We start from the raw sequence: 26,877 nt of genomic DNA on the forward strand, positions 1-26,877 counted from the left end.
AAAAAAAAAAAAGAAATTTGTTCCTATAACTATTTTGGCCACATAGTCACATGAAAAAGTCCAATTCTCCTATAGGAAAACCTCCTAATAAATTCTGTTGAAAACTTGAATAAGGAAAGGCTGGAACAGCGTCATCTCTGCGGAATGCTCAGCATTTCAGTAGTCTGCTATTTCTTAGGGTCTGCAACTTCCACCCACAGTGCATTTCCACACCCTTCACAAAGAGGGAAGCTCCAGCTGTTTCACCAGCTGCTCTTGTAGCCCGTCAAAAAAGCACCAGCGGTAAGCTGTGGAATTCGTGCAACCACTCTAATAGCCTGTTTTTAGCCGTTATCTCTCCCAAAATGGTTTCACAGAGAACTGCAGGTCTCTTAACTCCAAGCAATGAAGGAGAATAAACATTAGATTCCTAGTTTTTCATTTGTGTGCTTTTGGCGGTAAGGGTACTAATTTTGTTCATTCATTTTGTGTCATTTTTGGTTTTTGAAAAATAAAAATTAATTCTTCTAAAATGGCACTTTCCCAACACCTTCCCCAAAGCTTTGTGAGATTTGAAATTAAATGATCAATTTAAACATCCCTTCTGCAGAAAAATTATTCCATCAAAATAAATACAAGGTTTATCTTCCTTACACAGATGACATAGCAATTTCTTAAATGTTCCCCTTCAAAGCAATCTAAGAACAAACAGCTTTCCCCACCTTGTTCTTCTGCCTGACTATTCCGTTACTTTATAACATAACGTTTCAATGAGTCTTTTCTTTCCAATCACACCCTAAAATCTCTGGGTGACTAATAAAATCAAACTAGGATTTATTATTACATATAAGACGGCTGCTGGATTGCACAAATTTTTAAAGGGTATTCTTCAATGAACATCCAGATATTTCAACATCAACGTTAAATGCTCATAGAGATCCAAAGTTTTAAACCTAGAAATTTAAATCTACATTACCAACTAAGTGTTTTTACAACTTCTTATATGTGCTTTGGAAATGTGACACTCTGTATTTCAAGGTATCTCACCCTATAAACCTTTTGTTTTAAGACAGCATGATAATCTAATAGATCCCAATTAAAGGATTCTTCTTGTGATCTTACATTTTCCTTCTTTAACAGATAAATGATCTGATAATTTCTGGCATCAAACTCTGAGAGAATACTAACGTGTGAGAGGTCCAAACAAAACCACGTCCAGCGCCTTGAGCTGAAGTTTTTGTCTGTGGCTCCGTTCGTTGATTTTCAACTGGGAGGTCATAAATGAAGGTTCATGCACTGCTATCCTGTTCATTTAAGAAATACATATAATTGGTAATCAAAAAAATTTCTAGTATATAAACATTTGAGCTGCATACTTAATACTTTACCTATTAGTGATGACTGCTGTAAGAGCTCATCCACTTTATTACAAGTATCAAAAACATTTTCAGAGGAAGTTCAGTTTGTATAAAGACTCTATTTTAATAATTTAGCTGTTATATTCGTGCTTGCTTTCAAAGATTATTTCGCTATATAAGTCACTATAATTTAGAAAATTATCAAGTTCTAAATACTTCATAATTATCTATATTATTTTACTATTTTATAAAGAATAAAAAAATTAGTTTACTTGACATTAATCAACTCTGAAAAAGTTTTCAATTTAAATCACACTGCTTTTCTTTAACAGTACTTCAAAAGTCTATACCTTTACATTCTGTGTAAATTGCTTGAAAATTAAACAAAGTCCAATGAAATTACAAGTGGGAAGAAGTCACCACTGGTTGGAAATTAAAGGGTGTATAGAAGAAGAACTAACTAATTTATCAGCAATGATAAAGATGAAGGGGAGCAAAAGGCACACATGAAGTAAGACAACAAAATCACTTTGTTTTGTACTCTACAACCAACCATCCGAGAATTAAACTAAGGTTTTCTTAAAAACCCAGTATGATACCAGTAAGTCTTAAAACACAAAATCTAATAATAACATAATTACTAATAACAATGACGATTAAAACAAGCATGTACTATGTGCCGGGTACTGTGCCAAAGGTTTGGTTAAAGTTCAAAAAACTAGGAAACTAAGGTATTAAAAGACTGAGTAACTTGCCCAAGGCTATATAATTACAAAGAAGTAAAGCAGGGACTCAAACCTAAAGATTCACAATCCCAACAACTCTATTAAACACCACCACCATTTTATTTAGGAAGATACCGAATACAAACTATGGAGAGATTACAGGAAATCTTGTCTATAAAACTTTAGAGAGTAAAGAAAAACTCTAACTTTCCTTTATAAAATGCTTTCCTTCATCTTTTCCACAGGTGCCTTTCCTGTTTGCTCCTCATACACTTTTAACAGAACACTTACTAAACTGCTTGAAGGCTAAAAAAAAAACTGTCTTATCTTTGTATCCCCAAAACTAGCATGGTGCTTGGCAAAAGTAGATGCTTGATAAATGTTTGGATAAGAGATGAATGAATGCATGGATGGATGTATGAATTAATTATAGCCCACTATCAATAGACTAAATTTAAGAAAGACAATGAGATGTAATAAAAAGGAAACTATATACAGAATTTTATGCAAAGTTCATTATGAGCCCAGAGGTGGAAGTGATTCTACCTGAGTGGGTGAGGATGTCAGGGAAGTTCACACAGGTCTGAAAGGAATGAGGAGGCATGTGTCAGGTGAAGAGAGCCTGAATAGAAGCTCTGGTAATAAGAATTACAGAATATAGAAAATACAGTAAAAGGCTTAAGATAACCATTATAATTATCATAAAACTAACGATTTTGATTAAGAACTGCAGATGTAACTGTGCTTTAATGTCACAGAAAGGAGACAAAATAATTATTAGAGGCATGTACATATGAAGTGTGTAATACATTTTCTTGTTCATAAACCTTATACTACAGTGTCTTATATAAAACTCTGACTTACACAGTAATTTAGTTCATTGACATTACCCCTTTAAATGGACACATTTAATTGTCATTACCAGATAAGTAAGAGCTTGATGAAAGACCTTCCAGTTTTGCCTTCTCCATTCAAGTAAGGCTGACCTGAAAGCTAAACTTCTAAATGTATACCATTTCTAAGATAATAACATGCTCACTATTTTAAAAGTTGATCTTGATTAGTGTGTAATATTTTTCCAACAATTCTACCAGAATTTCAGCTATCTCTGATAACTTTTACTTAAAACCAAAAAAAGAAAGAACAACAAAAGTGGCTGTTACATTTACTGTCAAAAGACGGAGCAGTCCATTTTATTTTATGTCATTTACTTATATAAAGAAAACCTCCCAAAGGACAAGAAAACCTCCCAAAGGACAAGAAATATAATACTTAAGAAAAATACAATACTATGAGCTCCTTATAACCAGTTACACACATAACTTGAAAAAACCCTAATTTCATTCATCCATCCATCCATCCATCCATCCATCCATCCACTCATCTATCATTGTTACTATTACAGTTTATTTTTACATCATTTTGTGCCTTTTTCCATCTCAGTTGTAATCCCCATGGACTTCTATCACCAAATCACCTGTGTGCCATCACCATAGTCCTGTGCATTCACCTCCCCACTTTTGATCCCAGTCCCCACTCCACCCCCATAAAATGTCTCTAGTATATATTTGTTCATTATTATTATTTTTTTTCCCCTCCTGGTCCTTTATGCTCCTGCTATGAGTGAAACATTGCAGTATTTTTCTTTTTCTTCCTGGCTTGTTTCACTAAGCATGATCCCTTCCAGCTCCATCCATGTTGCTGCAAAAGGCATATGTTTATCTTTTTGACTGCTGAGTGATATTCCATTGTGTGTTATGTACCACATCTTTTTAATCCAGTCATCTACTTTTGGGAATTTGGGTTGATTCCAAGTCTTTCCTATTGTAAATAAAGCAGCAATAAACATGGGGGTGAAGGTATCTTTTTGAATCAGGGTAAAAAACCCCTAATTCCATTTTAATTTTTCCTACTCTGCTCCTTTGTTAACTTAGGAGAACCTATATTATATAAAAGTAAAAACTACATCTTATTTAATTTTTATCTTCCATATATTCTATAATACTTGTTTTATTGACGTTCATTCCTAAGATTTTATCATAGTCATTTGTCAATAAAATCGGAAATGCTGTTATGTTCAGAAAACTTATTATGGGAGGTACGAACACTTTTGGATGTGATCCAAAATACAAAAGCCAAAGCAACAAAAACTGCTAATTTCAACAGAGTATGTACATAAATTGATTAGAAATACAATGAGCATATGATATAGTATAGTAGTTAGATAGTAAGAAGAGTCTTTTTTGACACTAGAAACAGTCCTGGAGGAATGGAACATAAGCAACCTTTTAAAAGTAAAGTGCTGGTGGAATCATTGCAGATTTACACTTAAATCTTAAAAATTAGGTTAACTAATTGAGATTTAAAAAACCTACGTTAGGAAGTTAGTAACAATTCCAAACACCTCAAGGATAAACTGGCATCCAATATTTTGCTATGAGATCTACATGGGTTCAACAGTTGCTAAGGCAAAATCATCAACTTCTCTGACTAGGCTAAATTAATCTGGTAAATGGGAATAATAATAAAAATTCATTGTAACCATGAAACATAAACAATATAAAGTGCCTCTATGTAATACACATTTTTTAAATGGTTGCTATTACTTATAATTTGTTTATGAAAATTCATCACTTTGGGCCTCCCTGGTGGGACAGGGGCTAGAGACAGTGTTAGCAAGCTTTTGCTAGTCACCACAGCACAAGTTCGATCCCTAGCAGGCCAGGGAGTGACCCACATGGTGCAGCAGACCTCTCCTGCCTCACCCACTGCTCCCATCAACAGTGTTCCTCACTCTGTCCCTGGTGGTTCCTCTCATACCCCACAACCCCCTACACATCTGGCCAGCATAAATAAATAATTTTTTTTAAAAAAGGAAGAACGTCTACATTATTCCAAACAGGTATCAAATGAATTTAAACTTTTGTTAATGTCAACAGATGGCTCCACTGATATCATCTTAAACAGATATAACAGTTGGTCCACTGATGTCATCATAAACAGATATAACAGACCCACCTACAAATTTTCAAAATTACCTCCTTAAGAATAAACTGACTAATAATTTCAGTAAGAAAAATTAATTAAGTATGAAAGTCTACATCTTGAATTATTAAAAGATGGAGATACATAATTCCTTTGAGGCATTAGCCCAGAATTTATAGATTCATCATTGAAAAGTAACACCAAGTATATAATTCTCCATGAGCAGAAAAATACATTTAAATAATTACTCACCTGGGAAGTGTTGTTCCTTTGACATTATTGTCTCTAAAATTCTTCTCATATTGGGGTAGTTCAACAAATTCAATCAACCACTGAAGGGTATCCTCAAGAGTCCAATTATGAACTGCAAGAGACAAAAGGAAAAGATATCATTTTAAACACACTTGCTTTCAAAATTTATATAAATTACACGACTATATATGTGTACACATATATACACATATGTAAACAGAAATACATGTGTGTACACAAATACTACTATAGCTGTGGAAAAAATAAAGGTCTTAGCAATCTAATTTTCAATTTAATCCAATCAACAGTAAGTATCAAATTGGTATTTAGCATTCTAATAAAAGGTAACAACAATGGGATATGCCTCTTACCATTAAGGGCTTACAATCTAAATCAGCTACACAAAAGAGTACAAAGTATTAGCATGGTCAGTTATAAAACAAGTGCACAGACAAAATTTCCACTGGGTAAAATAGTGTAGTACTTCCTGAGCTGTATAAAACTTAGCAGATATATCAGATGGTTGGAAAAGTCATGTTGCATTTCTGCATAGAAAACACAGGGAAAAAGTCATGACTTTTCCAACAACCAAACAGTTATTCATTCTTTTTTTTTTTTTTCACTCATTACATAGTAGTGAGTGTAAGGATCACTATGTAATCCTTTTGCACTCAGGTTCCACTTGAAGCATTTCCCCTCATGAAACTTAAAATTCCTCTGGAATGAGGTGGGGCAAAATATAAAAGAGGGTAGACCTTAAAAGTTTTCTTAACAAGGGAAACATATTTTTCCTTTACTCTCTTTTTTGTATCTATGAGATGATGGATGTTAACTAAGCTTATTTGGGTAACCATTTCATGATGCAAGTAAAATCACTATGAATAAAAGTGAATAAAAGTCCCGTGACAGAACAATCACCTTCACATGCAAAACAAAGTATTATGTAATAGTTCACATATATAGATAGCTGTATATGTGAATAACTAATAAAACAGTAAGATGCCATGTAAATGTGTTTTTAAACAAGGAAAAAGGGCAAGACATTTCAGATAGCATCCAGCTATTAAAAGTGAGATTTTCGATGATATCATCAAGATGGTGATAGAGGAGGGTCACTGCTTCACCCCAAGAGGAACATGTAACAATTAAACTGAAGAAACACTGTACTGAAGTTCCAATGCTCAGGATGAGACTGAAGCGCTCCTTGAGCCTCAGAAACCACACAGTCTGCATCAGAGGAGATACACATTTAGCAGACAAAAGACTGATGGAGAGAAGTACCTGGAGATTGTGGTTCAGGGTGGGAGAGACAGATGACATGGTTACCAATAAAGCCAAACGGCCCAGGGGAAGGAAAATAGAAATGATGTGGAGGCACATCGCTTTGTCCAAATAAAGCTCAGACAGAAGAGCCAGGATGTAAGGAGGACAAGAGAGAAGTCTCTCTACATTACACACCCCTCAGAACTGGGACTGATTTCATGAAATACTTAGTATCAGATCTGGCTGCCCAGAAAGGAGGGATATTAAGACTTGCCACAAACATGAATCATGACAGCAGCTGAATCTTATGTTTCTCCTCCACCCTGTGACACAGCAACTGCAAATACAGGATTTAATACTTACAGAAGGCAGTAGAGGCCAAAAAGTTAAATAAAATCAAGCCACTGTGCCATCTTCTGAGAAAGAAAAAAACAAAAGGGCCTCCCTGGTGGTGCAAGGGGTTAAGAAGTCTCAGCACAATGAAGCTATCAGCAGCCAAGAAGCACAAGTTCATTCCGCAGCCAGGGCGGTGACCCACATGGTACAGCAGACCTCTCTGTTCTCACCCGCTGCTCCTCTTAGCAGTGTATTTCAGTAGATCCACCTGTTCTGCTCCCCACTCTGTCTCTGGTGAATGCTCTCATACCCTGCACCCCTAGCCTGCACCCCAGCTCTTACATGCTTAAGTAAATCTGTTTTTTAAAATGAATATATTTTTGCAAAACAGGGCAACAAAAAATATAACACATGACACCTTGAGACCTCAAAGGAATATCACATCCAGGCGAAAACTACTCTTCAAAATCCAATCACAAAGTAATATAAGATTATAACTCCCTACCAGATAGTGTTCAAAACTGTTATAATACAGCTCAAGAAGTATAACTGAAGAAAACTCACACAAAGGCAAATCAAAGTAATATGTCAGAAAAACTTATCAAAAGAAAACAAAGCAGGAAAACACAGTAATGAGTTCAGAATAAAATTAATGACCAGAAGGCAGAAATTGAAACTTCAAATAAGAAACAGATTCAGGAAGTGAAAACCCTCAGTAAATGAAATGAAGAGTGCTAAAGAAAGGGATGAAAGCAGAGTACACTAAATGGAAAAATGAGTAAGCAAGCCTGAAGACAGCACTGCACAAATGACTGAGGAAGAAAATTAAAAAAGAAAAGGAAACACTCTTAAAACACTCTAACCCCATTAAGAACGGCGACATAAGAAAACTGAGTATTCCAGAGAGGAAGAAAGAAAGAAAGGAACAGAGATGTCATAAAAACTGTAGTGAACAATTTCCCAAACCTGGAGAAGAAAATCAATATATGAGTCTATTAAGAGAACATGTGGTTATCTAAAGGCAAAAAAAAAAAAAAAATGAACTATACCAAGATCATCTAATTGTGAAATTATCAACAAGAAAAAATATTGAAGATGACTGATGGAGAAAGCAGGCTGACTTACAAAGACACTGCTACCAGGGCCTCCCTGGTGGCATAAGGCATCTCCACACTATGAAGCTATAGCAGCCACTGCAGGCGGCACTGATCCCCTGCCAGGGAGCTGACCCACACAGCACAGCAGACCTCTCCTGTCCCACCAGCTGCTTTGCGGTTCCTTTCAGCAGTGTATTTCAGTCGATCTGCCTGTTCTGCTTCCCATTCTCTCTGTAGTGAATCCTCTCACCCTATGCACCTCTGGCTTCAACCTAGCTCTTGCGTGCAGAAATAAACTTAAAAAAAAAAAAAAACATGATAAAGAGAATATTCCTTATATAGCTATAGAAAGATAATGAAGTTATTGCCTTGAACATAATGCTAATAGGAATATGGTGCAAGTGGTCAGATTCAGTCCATATTCTGAGGATAATGCTGTCAGACATGCTATGAAAAGAATGGGGTTTGGTATCTACTGGAAAGTCCAAAAAAAGTGCAGAAGATGGTATCAGTGGAGGGTGGGACCATTTACTGAGATAAGAAAGAATGGGGAGGCAAGTAAGGCCAGGTGATAGAGATCAAGAGTTCTGTTTTTCCAGAGTTAAGATTGAATTAAATACTAGACATTTTGGTGTAAATAAATAATAACCAATCAGATGAACAAACCTGATATTTAGAGAAGGATGAGGTTAGCAACAGAGATATAAATTAGGAGTCATCAGAATATAGTCTGGCAGTCTTTAAATTGAATGAGAACATCTGGAAGAGTGAAGAGAGCTACTGTGGGTATCAGAAGACTGTTAAAGAAAGTCTTCTCCTGAATGCATATTTTAGTTGAACCCTTTCAGCCCTTTTTCTTTTAAGATTCACTCACTCTCACACACACACACACACACACACACCTCCATTTTGGAGATGAGAAACTGAGATGTTAATGGGACCAACATAATCAGTAGTAGAGTGGATTTGAACCCAGTTGATGAATATCAGGACCTGATTCTATGGTACTCTGAAAGAATTGTGATGGAAGAGATACAAACAAGCAGTTAAATTGGAAACAACTTAAGTTTTTCCTGCTTAAAGATTATGAAGGACAATGATGAATAAATCCAAAGAAATGGAAGTAGTGTACTTGAAAGATGAAGATATATTTATTGTCCACATTTAAGAGTATGGGAAAACAAAGTGCTAACCGACTATAGAAAAAAGATTAAAAAAAACAAGTGAGTTATAAAATCAAATCTGAAAAGAGATATCCCTGATAAACTACAGAAAATTACTCACTTTTGCTAGCAAATTTACTTTTCACAATATTCCTTTTTCATTAGTGTTCTTTAGAGTAAATGCTTAAATAAACAAGAAAAAAATTTTAAATCATTCAAAAATTACATGTGGCACTGATAATTATACCTTGATAATTATACCTATTTATTGTTTTTTTAATGTTCTCCTTATGCCATATGTGTGGCCATGTGACTGAAGCTGCTACCTCCATTTAGCCAAATAATTTAGGACATCAGCCAAAGGCTCTGATTCTGGGCACTTTCCACTGAACATAATACATTCAAAGTAATCTTTTTACTCTTAAATTTCTTCTTATTCAAGCTGAAGTGCACTGAGAATTGCCCTGTCTTGCCTGCCAAGAAACCGACAGTGCAGCTGTACCTCACACACCCACACAAAACCTCAGCCAAGAACATAGGAGAAGAGTCTCTCTGTCATTTCTACGGCTGTTCAACTGATCAACAGCAAAAATCCCTCATCTAAACACTCCAGATCATCCAAATATTTCCTCAATTCCAGTGAACCAGCATGGAAAGGAAAGAGAAAATGAATAATACATAGTCAGAAGTGCACAAATTCTAGATTATGCTGCCTAGTAAACAGAATATTATAGTGGTTCTAAAATATCTTTACACTGAATATTTAAAGTAATAAAATTCAAGTACAGAGCACAACATTTTCTTTGGGAGGAGGTTCACTTATTTCGCTGTTTTGGGTTTCTTTGGCTAGTAAATACCTTCATTTCTCAAGATAAAACTTCTGTTTTGTATTAGCTTTCTTTATTCCAAATGCACAGCTGTCTTTGAATCCTATGACAGATCACACTGTGCTAAAGGCCATTCCTCAGGCCTCTGCACCCGAGTCCCAAGTAGGAGACCCTGTCTTCGATCCTTGTGATATACCTTAGCCTATTTACTTTATTGAGCATTCATATCTTGGCTAAAACTTTGATTTATTCATGGGAGCCTTCACCAATGCTGACAGATGATCCTATTTATTCTGTTTTATGTACTCTAATTTTATGCATACCTTTCAGCTAATTATAATTTTTTGTTTATCATCTCGACATGTTTATTTCATTGAAGCAGAAATTTTTTATTTTCCAATCCATCCCTAGCACTTAGTACACAGAGGATGCCCAACAAATAACTTATTGGGTCCTTTTAACTGACAAGTATGAACACCTATTTTCACTTTTTGGTGATCAAAAATAAAAAACACCCAGAAATAAAAATGTCCGCATTTTTAAAAACAACCCACTTCTTCATTACAATATCTCCAAACAGCTTTTTCACACATGTGCCAAAAAGCACTTCCACCAGAGGGCAGACAGAGAAGGGTATAGGAAGTCTTTAAAATATATGTATTTCCTTATCTGCAGTTTCTATACCATTAACTTACACTGTTTCATCTAGGAATGGCGGGCAGTATTATGGCTGATATCTCTAAGTGATTGTGGCAAATTTATGCCAAGGGCAAAAAAAGAAGTCAGTAATGCAAAGTAATCTTATTCTAGTCACAATAGAGTCAGAGCTTCACTGTGACATCACAGTCAAATTATTTAATTGTGACATACATATAAAAGTGAACTAAATAATCTTCAAAATTCATCCATTATAACAACTAAGTGTCAGTATCTAAAATACTACTAACCAGTCATTCTAGAACAAATCACAGAATACTGAGGGGGAACTGATGAGAACTTTCAAAACAGCAACAAAAATTGTAACTAACATTATCTTATTAAACATCCCCAAAATTTGCAAATGTTATTTCAAATAATCATTGCAAAAGCCATTTGAAGTACTTTTTATCGCAGTGGACCTAGAATTGTATGAAGTTTAAGTTCTTAATTAGATACAACAAATTAGTAAATGGCCAATTCAGGTTTCACACCAAGTCTGATTCTAGAGTTGATAAGCACTGTGCAGTAATACTGCTAAGGTATAAAGCCTGATCATCAGTTAGGCACTAGAGGCAGACAATTTATGCTCCAGCCGTATCTGCAGCTTTCTGAATGTACTACCCCTTAAGCCTGGAGTGGTTTTCTTTACCTTGTTTCTTTGCCAAATTACTCTTCTGAGCCTTTAAGACTCAGATCAGGAACTCCCAATTCCATGAACTCTGCCCTATCCAGCTACCTCCAGATTATAGCTGCTTTTCTTTGTGTCCTCTAACCACAGATGCATATATCTGCCATAGTATTGATCACAAACTCTACTGCTGTAAATGTCCATGTCTGTCCTGGCCCTGGATGGTGAGTTCCTAGAGAGCAGGAAGTCTTCCTTTAACCTAACACCCAGGATTGTTAAACACCTTAATACCACATTCCTTTGTAATACATTTTAATTACATACATTTGCATATGTTCTACTTAACCCTATTTGTGAGATAGTTGTTATCTCTATATAAAGAATACCTAGGCCAAGCAATCACACAAATGATCGTATATTTAATAACTGGGGAAGCCAGAACTTGAGCTCTAATGTGACTCCAAATTGACTGACAATATAGTTACCGCCTGATTTAGAACATTAGAGTCCTAAGAAAGAAACACATTCTCTCTCAGAGATGAACCTTCCACACATACAGGGCCAAGAGCACTGCAAGAGTTAAATATTATGAATGAGCAATCTGCCAAGGATACATGCAGTGACAGACTCAAAGTGCACTAAGTAAATCCAGTACATACTGTGGCCTAATGAAGACCTGGAACTAGTAAAAGAAAAGCTCAGTGTGGCCTTGCCAGTTCTTCTCATGAGAGTAACACCTATGACTCAAAAGACTAGCAGCGTAAAGGCAGGACTTCAGGGAACAAAGCATTTCGAGCTAGGAAAACTCTGGTCCTCCTAGACATGCTTTGTTCCTTTTTATTGTTTTAATTATCAATTATTTGTTGTTCATTCTGCGTAAGACCATAGATATTTGTAAGAGAAGAGCTTCTATGTTGGGACATTGTTGTATTTATTGTGGGTTATTGAACAGACAAATGACATTGCAAATAAAGGCTTGGAAATCAAATTCCAGATCATAAGGGGCTGTGGAGTCAAGGGGTTATATAGCATGCCGTGGGGCACACACTGATGGATTTCCCCAGGAATGAGAACAGGAGGAGGATTCTCCTTTTCCTTATCCCTCCCCTTTGCAGCCAGCTATCAACAGGCTACTTCTGTTATGGAGAATGAGGTTCCTGATCTACACCAAAATAGTTTTCCTTACCTTCCCTACCAGTCCCACCACCAAAAACTCCTGGGACCAGAATCTGGGAAAAATGATAACTGCGCCTATGGGAACAAAGTTTTTGGACAACAGTAGAGTGTGTAGCAAGAGGAAGAATAAAATGTTAAGAGGGGCTGGCAACAGCAACAGAGTTATGGAAATTAGCATTCCATTGGCCGATGAGCAAAAGCCGCCTTCTTCTAAAAAAGACCAGTCATGAACAGCTACATCTACTGAAAGTGCTATCTCCCTCTCCTCAATTTCTAGAGTACTTACTATTGCTACCTCAATTTCTAGAGTACATACTATTTCCAGAGTACTTACACCTATTAGGAGCTGTCTTATCTTGTACAGTTGGCTTACTTACATCTTATATACTTATTATATCGTAAGCTTACCTAAGACAGAGACTATTATGTCCAGGATGAAGTTGCCATTAAAGTATTAGTTAAATGTATAACTTACTTTCTTCTTCCTAACGACAAGAAACTGTTTTGCGTTTAATTAAGTGCATCCTTGCTATCACACAATTGTGTGAAAAACAACTCTCAAAACTATGTAAGAGAAACAACACTGCTTCCATGTGATCTCATTTCAAAGCAGTACTGAAAAATTCTTGATAACAGAGACCTATAACATAATGGAAGTTAGAAGAAGACAGTTTATAAACATGTGTTTGACATCAGGAAGTGACAATGTGTGTTACTTCCAGTCTACTGCCTTAAGAAAATGTAATAAAGACAAATCAGTGTGAAAGATAAACCTGAAAAGATTTAAATACGTATTTACTTCCTCCTGTCATCTATAAAAGGCAATCCTATAAAAACCAATGTACCCAGTGCACTTAGCCATATACTTGTATTAGGTTACAGTCCTAAAAATACTAAACAGCTTAGTAAAGTACCACCATATAAGTTTTCATCTGTTATATTTAATATAAGTACATGCTGTCCTAAAAACCTTCAAAGATAATTTGTGAAATCACCTAAATATTGTGGTGATTTCTAAATATAAAGCATTTCGTGTGTGTAGAGATTTGTTAATAATAGCAGAAGCTAACATTTACTGAGCACTTGGTAATTTCCAATAACTGCGCTAAATGAATTATCTCATGAAAATCTCTCAATAACCCATGAAGTAGAATTAAGAAGTAACAGTAAACCCTTTGGTTTACAAGTAAGGAAGCTAGGGCTCAGGAAATATGATTAATCTGTCTAAATTCACACACCTAGGAAGCCGTAGAGAAAGGATTCAAAACTGCATTGCTGACTTCATAGATGCAGCTCTTAACCATTATGCTCCTCTTCCCTCCCTCCTTTGTATGCAGAAAGTTTGGTAGTGGGGTCAGAAAGGAGAAAGAATAAGCATAAATGGTGGCTATACTTAAAAGTTGGCCATATGAAATGAAAACTTATTTAAAGCTGTCATATGAATTTATTGAAAGAAGCTCTATATCTTGAAGCTTCTCTGATACATAAGCTAAAAACTACCAGCAGTTTGTAAAAACTATTGGAGTTATTGACATGCTTATATGAAGTACTAGATTTTAAAATACAGGTGACTACCAGTATTAGTACTTTTCTATACTCAATTTCAACTGAGGTTTTCAAGCTATAAAAGCCTCCAAAGCTCTCCTTACACTGACAGATATAGCTTACCATGGAAAACTGCAATTAAGGGAAGGTATAATACAGTGAGGTGAAAAGCAACTAAGTGTAATCTAAACATTAATAATAAAAAAGACCTTTTTAACTCTGTTAGTTCAGACTTCGTGGTGTCACTTCTATGTGAGATTTCAGAGGATCAGCTGCTCCACACAGTCAAGACAGGCTTATCTTTAGAACAGTGCCAGCATAAGAATGCCTCACTTGCTCGTTGGTGGGGGGAGGGAGGAGGGCATGTCTTTGTAACATGGACTGAATTCCGGCAACATGCTATATTTGGACACATAAAAGTCACACCCTGAACTTGGAAAGTTTAGTTATCAGTAACTATACCAAAGAGAAAGAAATGCATTCTTTCTCTCATGAGTTCCTTACCATGTGACAGGCAAAATTAATGTAATTTTTAGGCACACTAAATAAATGCTGGTAAGTGTCTAAACATTCAGACTTTAAAAATTACCAGGAAGCTCTCTTCCCAAGTGGCAAATGGATATTTTATTACCTTATTTATTGTGAAATGCAATCTATTATTTAAGCAGTTTCCTGACAACATCCACTGATAGTTTTGTGAAGATGGCAAGAGAACAAAGATTTTAAAATATAAAAATTATAGGGGGGGTCTCCCTGGTGGCACAAGGGTCAAATTCTCAGCTCTATCAAGCCATTGCCAGCCACAGCAGCTGAGTTCAATTCCCCACCAGGGAGCTGACCCACATGGCACAGCAGACCTCTGCTTGTCTTGCCTGCTCCCCTTAGCAGTGTATTTCAGTCCATCTGCCTGTTGTGCTCCCCACTGTGTCTCTGGTGAATCCTTTCACATGCCCACCATGCACTGCGGGTCCACACTCTAGTTCTTGTATGCATAAACAAATCTCTTTTTAAAAAATTAAGTCATTAGTCTCAATATTAGAAGACTGATGGCAGATAAAAGATTCAAAACCATGTCTGCTGTTTCTCAAAGAAGTTTAACAGCTAAATTCTACTTCTAAATTACAGTTACAAATGTGTGCCTTAATTTTCTATAAAAATTATCAAAATGCTCTTTTTATTTCTTTTGGAATTTGGAAGTCTCTTCAAAAGATTTTTTGTATAAGTGACTTGGAATCTGTTTATTCAGCAAATATATGCTGAGTATACAGGAATTACTACAAAGCACAGGATAAAATAAATTTAAAACATCAGGGTAAAGAAATTACCAAGACTAACAGGAAACTTGATATAAGAAAAATACACTGACTTTAAGGGGGAGTATAACAAAAAGTGAAAATAAAAGCCCAGTTAATAAATCTCTTTTTTCTATTTGGTATTATAAACCAGCTAAAATTGAAATTTTGTTAGCACAAAATCACAATAAATGGGGGCCACATTAAAAATTTATTAATCCAAGTTTCCTCTAGAGTAGAAAAATTCACAAATTCCAATGGTAGGAATATTTTCAAGATTATTTTACCTAGGAAATCTGCCTGATCTGCAACTACATAAAACTTTTTCTAATACAAGTATCGTTTAAATATCTAGAGGTTCACAAATACTACTGAAATTAGCTGCACTTATCTGGTATCCACGTTTTCCAACTTAGGCTTTACTTTCTATGCAGAGCAGTGATTTAACTAATTGTTATTAATGTCAAAAAAAAAACTGTCAGGAAAATTCTGTTATGCGAATACTGGCACAATGATTAAAACATTAAAATACTAAAAGCCCCCTCATTCACAGGAGACTTTTGTCAATAACTAGAGTTATGTAAGGAAGGAAAAAATGTGTGTAAAGTGCTTCACTAATATGAGTAGATTCACAAAAATGTGCTCATTAATGTAGCACTGGATAATAATGCACACTCAAAAACTTTTTTCGAAAGTTTTTATGAATTTTCAAAGTCATTTTCAAATCTTTTAATTTTCCAGTCATGGACAGGTTCCATATGAGAACAGAATCACCTGGCAGTAACAGTCCGAGTCTGCATGATGAGGACACTGGGAGGGAGTTCTCTGGAGGCAGTGGTCAGGCACTGAGAAAACAGCCCAATGGGGCCAAGAGAATGGCTAATACATGGCACTGAGCAAGCAAGAAAATATACTGACTGTAACAAAGCTAGGTTATTCATGGTCAATGGAAGAAGGTACAAAGTGGGAAAGAAGTAAACTCTTGTCTTAGAGGGAAATAAATTAGGGGGTTGTGTTTTTTTTGGGGGGGGGTGTGTTTTTTAACTGTAAACTGAGGGGCCCTGGAAACAACATTTTAAAAGCAATTACCACATCTGCTGTGCAAACCTTTGTTTCCAAAAACCACCTCAACTAAAGGTAAGCAGGGCTCTTTGGAGAAGTGGCTGTTTCCAAGGCAAAGGACTGAGGAATAATAAAATGAGGCCGGCACATCTTTTTAGTTTACAAAAATAAAAGTCACAAAATATTTGGAGATATACATATAAAAAATGCAGATATCAGTTTGAAAGACTCCCCATGCTAGCCAAATCTGGGGCAATTTGAGTATTAAAATAATGACTACAACAAATTATAACCCACTAAATTAATAAGGAATCTGGGAGCCCACACTGATATAAATTCATAAATGCAGATCAGTTTTCAGGTCATAAAAAATTGAAATTTACAATTTTCTATATCCCATCATCACATAAAATGATGTAGATAACTCATGTTTTAAATCTCTTGCTTAAAGTATAATGCAAACTAATAAAATAGGACTAGTGAAATCTTTAAAAATTGCCACTTGTCAACCATCAAAATAATTCAGGGAAGAAACCTTCCTAGGGTATGAAAACTAGTGGGAAAGTAGTATTAGAAACATGTCTTATACAAACTTCAAGTATCTCCACAAACTATATACATTAATTACAAAGGTGGGGGGGAAATGCAGTTACAGAAACAAACCATACCTTAACAATGTGATCAAAGCTACCACTATCAGCAACAGAACAAACTATACGCCATTCAAATAAAAAGAATCATTTCTTTATTAGTCCAGCCCAAAATATATAACCTGGTCAAATCATCCAAAAAAATCAAAACATAACAAATCTAATTTAGGTACAGTCTAAATTGTTCAAAGACATCAATGTCCAGGAAATAAAAAGGGAATGTTGCAGATTAAAGACTACAGAGCCAGTATAACTGAGTGTAACAACATACTCCTGGATTCTTCAACTACAGGGGACTCTTTAGGACAAATGGCAAATTTGGCATGGGAGTCTTTGAACAAATTGTATGAGAATCCTTTGTTCTGATCCTGCAACTTTTTACTAAATTTGAAACAGCTTTCAATTAAGAAGTTAAAATTTTTTTTAAATCTTCTAATTCTTTTTCAATTATGTAAGTAGATCACCTTAATAATATTGTGCAGTGTGTGGTTTTCTTCAAGAAAGAATAGTAATCTTTTAGCACTAACAATGATAACAGCAAACACTATGCCTTTATATTAGCTACCAAATACTGTTTAAGCTCTTGATATTCATTAAATCAGTTAATCCTCAGCATAATCCTCTAAGGTAGAACTATTATTAGCAACATTTTACTGGTGAAGAAAGTCCAGGGAAGAGAGAGTCAGAATATATAAAGACTTGGATCCAGGCAGATCAGCTCCATGTTTACTTTGGGATACACTCAAGGAAAGGTTAGCAGTACACCTTGGGGTTTCTCAAGATATCAATGTCTAACTAGATAAGAGGTCTCGGTGATTACAAAGCCTGAAAACCTAAAAAAAGTTTATCTGTTCAATATTCATTTAGTATTAAATTAAAAAGATGTAATATTCTCAATTCGGATGCCTATCTAACTAAAACCACCACTATGTATGTGTGTGTGTGTGTGTGTGTCTGAAAACTAGACTTTAAAGAAAAACTGAATGTTCTTTTGACTTTGGTTGCAAAAGGAATAATAGAAACTTTTTAGCAGTCTGGTAAGAGCATGGTGATTACATTGGTCTAAAACACTAAAAGATTTAAGCTACACTGTTTCTTTTTATGGGCTAGAGTTGAAATACCCTGTTTTCAGATTATTTTGCCTTTTTTTCCTATTCAGTAACTCCCAGTTGTATTTCTTTGTTCTCGTGTATTTGACTTAGTTCCCAGGTCCGGAAGTGCTTTCCTGTTTTGCTTTTTTTCAGGCCCCAGCTATGCCAATGGGGAAACAAAGTAGTTTTGATTATTTTGGTGAAAGTGTTGGAGACAAACTAACATGTAATAAACCAAATAACTAATTTCACAGTTTTTCTTAAATTATAAATTATCCTTTCTTATACTTATTATTTGATATAAACAAAACAATACCATTTAATAAGAAATGGTTATTTATTTTAATGGAAGTCAACAAACCAAAAATGGTTAAGTGCCCCTAAATCCTGCCTAGTTGTTAACTTGCAAACTGGACAAATTCTTACATTCAAGAAGAAAAATACCTATATATAGTTTAAACATACTTTCAGTCTACACAAGTGCTATTAATATAAATAGAGCACCAATTTGGTTTTTAAGAGATGCTATTCATTGCTATTGCTTCCTATTCATGTAAGGAAAAATGAAAGACATTCACAATTACATCAAATTAATATTTGAAAAAATACCACCCAAAACTACCATTTATTATAATTACCAAATTACATCAAAGTATTGCTTTTTCTAGAATTGATAACAGCAAAGTATTACCTATAGCTACTTATTATCTTATAAACAATTTATACTTTCATAAAGTTAGAAGATTCCCTGGCTACCTTAACTTGACATACTTTATACTCACAGGCTTCCTAGTGTTCTATTTGTTCCTTTTCCCTACTAAGAAGGTCTCACTTAGTAAAACTTGTGCATATCTCAAACAAGAACTCCAGGACCTCATGAAGACATAGCACTGCAAAAGCCTTTCATATTCTCTAGCTTCAGTGACATACACAGTGGTTTCAAATATTACTTAAGTGTGATAAAAAATTAACCGCATTTGGGGTTGTTTAGGTCTGGACCAAGAATCATCCTATCGGTGAATTTACAGGTATTTGGAGCACATCTTATTCTCATGATTTCCAACTAACTCAGAAGGGGCAGTACCTATTTTTGCCATCTCAAACTCACTCTGCTCCTCCAATGTTAACTTTAAAAGCACCCTTTCTTGCACTGTACAGGTATGTCTGGTGATCTTACATGAACAGCGTTTTGACTTATCAAAGTAAAAAGGCATCATGCTATAGTCAAAACAACAGACAAAAAAAAATTTGGAAAGGGAAGAGGTCTTAAAATTTTGTCTGTTTAGTTTCCAATGGAGTTATATTAGTTCATTTCATTAAAATACTGAAATGGAGCTTTATAATAAAACAACTGTATTTGGCAATGTTATGCTCAATTATAAAAATTCAGAGGAGGACAAAACAGGCCCATGAGAAATCCATTTATAGTCCAAAAGTTTTGGATTTTGAGTGTCAAGAACAAGAACATATTGGATTTTTCTGAAGAAGTTGCTTTATTTTTTTAATCATGTGACCCATGCAACTAAACCCACTCAACCCCCCTGGGATCCAGAATAACTTTTTATACTTTCCATCTACCCACTCTCAAATCTCATTTCTCTTTTTCATCCGTTATTGCTGTTTTTCTGCTACTTATCCCTTCCCTGTATGTCATCTTCTAAGACAAGATTCCTGGACACTAAGGAGATGTAGCAAGGAAGAAAGTATCCTAAGACTTCATCCCAGAGGTCACAGGTTTGGCCACATGGCCTACACCAGTTATGCCCTGGAATTCTAAGTGGGGCAGGTAAGAAAGACTCCTATTTCTCTTTGGTCATGATCCTGGGAAAACTTACATACACAGCTGCCAGCAGCCCCAGAAATGCAGCCCAGAGCCAGCAGTCACAGAGCCCACCTCCACAATATGCAGTAGAGAAAATAATGCAGAAACAGAATGGGAGCCAGATAATCAGAATGGATTAAGCCTCTGACAACATACCCATGCTTTCCCAATAAATAAGGATAATTTTTTAATTAAGGTAGTTTGATTTCCTATGTATCAATTATTTTTCAACCGTATCACTGCATTAATATAAACTCACTGTAAAGTCTCCCTTTTTTTTTATTTGTTTTTTTTTAGCAAATAAACAACTTCACTATAACTACCCTTCTCCTTCTTTGCAAAGTCAAAAGTATTTACTGTTTTCATTTCCTCTTTAATCAGTTCCACCCAGACTCTCACTTTCACCACTAAAGAATAACTAACTGCCTTTGTTAAAAATCACTAAAATCCTTAATCTCTACTTTGCAAATCCAATGGTGAAGTCTCTGTCACCTTATTTGAACTTCAGGAATAGCTAGCATTAATTATGCCCTCTTTCTTAAAACATTTCCTTCACAGACTACCAGGACCTTCCATTCTCCTGGCTCTCCTCATCTTTCATTGGTCCATTTTTCTTTCTTTTTTTTCTTGGCTCCTTCTCTGCCTCTTGACCTCTTAGCATTCAGTTGTTCTACTTCGTGCATTACAATTTTGTTTTTTCTCACTTTTTTCTCCACAATCAACCCCACAACTGAGTCTACTTAATTGCCCCCATATTCAAGAAAGTTTAATACCACAGATACATAGGTGTGCCACCCTAACTCCTGTCCTCATCTCCCCACCAACTTCCAAATTTCAACCCCACAGCAAATCCTATCAGTTACTCCTTCAAACTCTATCAAAAATCAGATCTCTTGGCTACTTCCCTCCTCACCAAGCCACTATCACCTCTCACCAGTTCACCACCGGTTCACCACAGGAGGTTCAACAGACCCCCTCTTCAACACCTGCCTCTACACAGTAACTAGAATAATACTGGTATTTTCAAAGCATAAAGCCTATCGCTACTGTTCTCAAAACTCCTAAGTGGAGCTATATTTGCAATATACTTACATACTTAGAATAAATCCCAAATTCTTTACTGGGTCTTACTATGTCCTGTAAGATTTTTCCCTTCTATTTCACTTACCTTACTTGACCCCCACCATTATCCCCTTCCCTATGACCTGCTAGTTTTAACTAACCTTCATACAGTCCCGTAAATAATTTGAGATAAAGCCAGTCTCAGGGCCTTCACCTGGTTGATCCCTAAATCTAAAATACACTTTACCATCTCTTCTCTGGGCTCACTCTTTCTTATCACTTCAGTTTAAAACCAAATGTCACTTATTTGGAGAGTTCCTCTGTGATTACATTATTAAACAGTCCTCTCCCTGGTTAGTCACTGACTATGGGTTACTCTGCTTTACTTTTATCCTATCACTTATCTGTTGTAAAGTCATGTGAGTGTATCTACACCTACATGTGAGAAGTTGTTCACTGTCTCCCTAAGAGTGTCGAAACTCCATGAGCTGAATACCTATTTTGTTCAATGTTCTATCATCTTCAAAATCTTGATTATGCCTGTCTCACAGAAGATCTAAATAGATTTTTAATGACTTACTGGATGAATAACGCCAAGTAAGTCTGACTTGCCAATAATCAAATCATTCACAACAGAGTACCCTTATAAAAAAAATCCTATCAACTGAGGCAATTTGAATCTCATTAAAACAAAAAATCTACTAGAGAGCTCTGTAGTAAAAAATAAAATAGTTCACTACAGTTCACTATAACTTCAATCTACTCAACAGAGCATGCTCAACAATCAGTTGTGCACAAGAATTTATTAAGCATTTAGTTTTCTAATATTCACACTCCAATGCTTTTTTAAAAAGATTTATTTTATTTATGAATACAAAAACTGGGGTGGAGGACAGAGGGGGATGGTGAGAGGATTCACCAGAAACAAGAGTAAAGATCGGAACAGGCAGATGTATGGAAACATACGCTGATGGCGGGAGCAGGCAAGCCAGGAGCAGTCTACTGCACCATGTGGGTAGCTCCCTAGAGAGGATAGAACTCAGGTTGTAGTGGTGACAGCACTAAGAATTAACCCTTATGTCACAGGGAGGCCCCTAAGGATAGGTAATTTCTTGAGCCTCCTCACTCTAATTACTTACCCTTCCCTCAATTTCTCCTTTTCCCAGCCATGTCCAGTCCCCACCCCCCTCTAGAATTCAAGAAAAGTTCAATTGTTTCAGAAGACTCTTTACTCAAATTCTTCATGGGATATAATTCTACAAAGGATTTGAAAATAGTTAATGGCATTCCTATGAAGCAGTGCCATCTAGCAGCAGAGAATTACTGTCAACAAATTTTTTGCCTGTCTTAAATTCACTTTTTATTAAACTAAGAAAATCTTTTCAATCCATATACCAACTCAATTATGCCTGAAAAAAATAAGTGCTGACATTAACTGGAAAGATGTAATAAGCTATACATTCAATTACCAACTGTTACATATAGCAATAGTACTTTCTGAATAAAATACTTTCTGAACTGAAATTTTGAATGTTTTACTTTTTGAAATGCCAGCAAAATGTTTTCACTTTTCTTAAAGCATAGTCTAATACAACCTCTTAAGAAAACCCTTTACTTGATCATATTACCTATACCTATTTGCAACTACCATTCAATTTCCCTCCATTTTCTTCTCTATTCTTAAAGAGTATCCCCAGTGTTTCTACATCATATGTATTCACTCTCATCTTTTATTGTGGTAAAACATATAATATAAAATTTACCATCTTGCTCTTTAGTGAGCTTATAGTTTGGTGTTACTAAGTATATTAACATTGTTCACCTTCCATCTCCAGAACTCTTTTCAACTTGCAAACCTTCTAAACATTGTACCTAATGAACTACTCCCCTTCCCCAATCTAGGGTAACTACAGTTTTACTTCTGTTTCTGATTTTTATTATATTAGGTACTTCAATTAAGTGGAATCATACAATATTGGTTTTTGTGATTGGCTAATTTCACTTAGCTTATGGTCTTCAAGGTCCATCCATGTTGTAAATTCCTTCCTTTTTAAGGCTGAAAGATATTCCATTTTATATACCTGCCATCTCTTATTTATCCATTTATCTATTAATGAACATTTGGCCTACTTCTGGTAAGTAATTTGTAAAAATTTTTTTTCGAGTTTGACCAATTCCATATACCAAAGTTTAAACTGATTGTGAATTAATAATGACTTTCTTGTTAAAAATCTCATAGCTTTTTTCCAATCATTGTATTTCTCCAGAATAACTAGTCATCATCTCTCCTCTCTCTATTCCAGAGAGACAGAAAAAGAAGAAATGACTTACAAAGATTCATGTACCGTAAGAAAATAAAACAGGAAGAATATCAACGAGCCAGGTAAATAAAATGCAACTAAGTGTGTATAAAATATACATGAGGTCCTTAATAACAACTATGAAAAGAAGACAGTGAAGATAACAGGACTCAGGCAGAGGATAAGTACAAAACATCTCCTTAGAAACATATCTATTCTGATTACCAGGAAGACCTTAAACAGCATTCCTCACCAAGGCACTAGGCATATACTTTACAGTGTGGTAAACTATGCCCACAATTGTGCACCCATCTTCCAGATTTGAAACTCCTCTTTCTAGACTTTCAAGCCACTATACCTTCCTGATTCACCGCCTCTCCTCCCCCTCCCCCCCATGTCTCTGTGATTATTTCAGTAGAAAACCTCTGCCATTACCTGGCCAGCAATATTCCCCAAGTGGCTATTATTCTTATCCAGGAGAACTCTTTAATTAATGTGATTTTAAATGTTAGACATTCATGTGAGTGAAGCACAATTCTGTATAGTTAATTTTGCTTTAGAATACAGTCTTCAAGCAGCTGTAAACCCCTAATGATAAGCACCTATTTTGTACTTTTTTTTTAGGCTGACATGGTAAGGGAAAAACAGATGTAAATAAAGCATTCATTTTCTTCACATTTACTGTCAGATGATTCAGACTCTTAATTTGAAGCTAATAACTTAATTAAGCAGCTTTTTTTAAACACTGAATCAAAGTATTTAAATGGTCCCCTATTTCAACATTTTGGAAGAATTCATACTGATGCAAAGAGTAAGAGAAACAGAAAACTGGCCAAATGTTAAAACAATGTTTATTGAGGATCTTTCCTAAAGAGCACCTAAGTCAGATGAGAAAGTCAAATAAGCATCCTTAAAGAGAAAAGATTTTTGAGTATGAGACATATATACATATTATGTGCTTTATCTGAGTTTTTAATTATCCACTCCCTCAAACATGTTCATATAAGAATATATATGTGTATCTTTCAGAATTAAAGAAATGTTTAGAGTTTGTAGAAATAAGCCATGTTTGTATTCAAATTGAAAAGGGTCTCTCTGAAATATTTGCTTTCACTTTACCAGTAATTTGTATTATTTATGTTATAGTTGCTCCTAAATTGCTTAGTACCAATCAATGAAAGGGGATTAAAGACCCAAATTAGCATAAAACTTATTTACAAAAAGATTTGTTAAACCAGCCATCTTTACAAAGGAGATTACTATGATCAACAAAAATGCCCCTTATTTTAAAAAGCAGGAATAAATATTTTCCTGCCTATAGTAGAATATCGTGAATCCCCTGCAATAACAGACATTTTAACGTCCAGAACTGTAACCATAATCTCTTCTACTCACAACCTTCCCAAACCTAGGTCAAGTAAAGCAAAATTTAACATACATCCACCTGGAATTCATTCCCAATTGTTTGGGAAAGGGAGGATGTCCAAGAAAATCTACTGTTTTCTCTAGATGGACCATCACAACGAAAAATGGACAGCCCTCATTTTTACCTTCTGCAGAAGGTTCTCTTACTGTACTCCAAACTTGAGGTATCCCTTGAGTCTGTGAACATAGCAGAGGAGAAATGTAGAATAATTCAGGTATATAGAAAACCATAAGGCATATTATAAAACAATTTCTGACTAGTATTTCCTTCAACTATAAGAAAAATCTAATGACATGATGATGGAAAATTTGTTACATGATGGAAAAAACCAACTCACAACATACCTATCTGTGTTCCTACCAAACAGAAACTCAAATTGTCTCTAGTCCAAAATTCAGAGAAATATGACAGGCAGTTGGTACTGCATCCTGTACTGGTAAGTAGTCTCTAATACAGAATAAAACCAAGAAATATCTATAAACGGAGGACAAAGCTGTCTTAAAATAAAGCATCTTCCACAGATTAAAAGCTATAAATTCTAACAAATCATTATAGGTGGTGACCCTAAATTTCCAAAAGTCAAGTTTTGGTGCTAAAGTAAGAAGCTCAACAATAAAAGTGAAACAGAAAAGAAGACATTGTAATAAAACCTGAAAATTAAGCCCTGATGCACAGGTCTGAAAACAGAGGAACAGAGAAACTAAAATGCTAGCATAGGTTGATGATAAAGAAAGATTATCAGCACTTACTGTGACTTGTCTGAAATCATGAAGATAAAACTTGATTATAAGTGAGTAACAGATATAAATGAATAAGGGCTGATTATGTGAATGGAATCTAAGTTGCCACTCTTGTCCTTATCAAAGGACAAAAACCAATTCTGATTAGCAGAGAACAGTGTTTTGCAAGTTGGTGATTTTGCTACTCCTCTAGCAAAAACGCATGTTAAATTAAGCACACTTAAATGTTGACTGATGGAGTAAATATGTTCATGTCAGCTATTCACCTATTCTCTATGTACCAGAAACTTTGACCACAAAAGATTGTTTGTGATGCGAACAATGACATTTGTCATTCTGAAACTAGACTCTTACTTCTAGAACAGAACTTCAAATAAACCACTTTCTGTGGACAATGAAAATTCAGCACCTTTATGATGGCTGGAAAGCTGGAAAGCTGTTTAAAACCTGAGTTAATAAAACAGCACAAATATCTTAAGCATACTGAGTATACTGAGGTCTTTTTTTTCTAATGTACTATATTAATCCAAATATTCTTAAAGGTGTTAACCCATAAGGTTTCCCAGGGGAGAGGTAACAAGAAATGAAAGGTAAATGTTCCATAAGGCAACTCCTCTGCCCTTAACTGTTGCAGGCAGGGCAGCACTCACAGTGCCCATTCTAAGTGACCCATAGACCATCGCACACCCCTGAGTTACTTGTTAAGAGACCTTTTTACACTAACCAGCTTACACAGGTAGAAGACAGAAAAATTATTTACCTGCATATCTTAAGTGTGGGGGGCAATGTAATGGTTCATAATAACTATTAGAAAATGTCTACACTATAAATCAGTTAAATAAACCCAGTCAAGTCCAACGGGTCCAAAATCACAATGGAAAAAAATGGAATTTGTTCTGAACAGGAGGAAAGTTGCTTCAAGTCTTCCTTTAAAACGCTTTTCAAGATTCATGATTTTTCATTTATCCACTCAAATCCAAATTATATATAACTCAAAGTTAGTCTTTTTACCTGTGATGACTTCATCTTCCTATAACTCTTACTACATTGTAGATTTCCTAGAATAAGAACATCCTAATGGGACAATGATCCAGGCAAGCAGTATCACTTGGTAAGGGCTGATATGTGAATGGAATATTACTTGCCATTCTTGGAGCTACTCATCAGCCATTTAAATACAAAGGCTCACAAGTTTTACCTCATTCTCTGAGACCCTATTTTCTACTGTTCCCTTAATTCAGATGCCCCTTTCAATAGTATCTGTCTCCAATGTCCCCACATGTACCATGTTCACACTGAAAACACAAGTATAGCTCACTTGTGTATGGGGTAGTCACTGAGCACTTTCTATGTGGTAGGTGTTATGCTAATAAGCACTTTACATAGTTCAACAACCTTA

The 26,877-nt window shown here is 35.4% G+C and overlaps 1 protein-coding gene across 2 annotated transcripts in view; it reads right to left on the reverse strand.

Moving 5' to 3' along the window:
- Positions 1–26,877, reverse strand: part of STIM2 (stromal interaction molecule 2) — an 85,304-nt gene that overhangs the window by 21,211 nt on the left and 37,216 nt on the right. For both annotated transcript variants that reach the window (XM_004681360.2, XM_004681359.2), the window contains exons 4-5: positions 5,300–5,411; positions 1,168–1,283 (exon numbers count right to left, since the gene is read on the reverse strand). In XM_004681360.2, coding sequence (XP_004681417.1) covers positions 1,168–1,283; positions 5,300–5,411 — 228 coding nt within the window. The remainder of the gene's footprint in view (positions 1–1,167; positions 1,284–5,299; positions 5,412–26,877) is intronic.

Source organism: Condylura cristata, unplaced genomic scaffold, assembly GCF_000260355.1.
Source record: "Condylura cristata isolate star-nosed mole 26May11 unplaced genomic scaffold, ConCri1.0 scaffold00012, whole genome shotgun sequence".
NCBI lineage: Eukaryota > Metazoa > Chordata > Mammalia > Eulipotyphla > Talpidae > Condylura > Condylura cristata.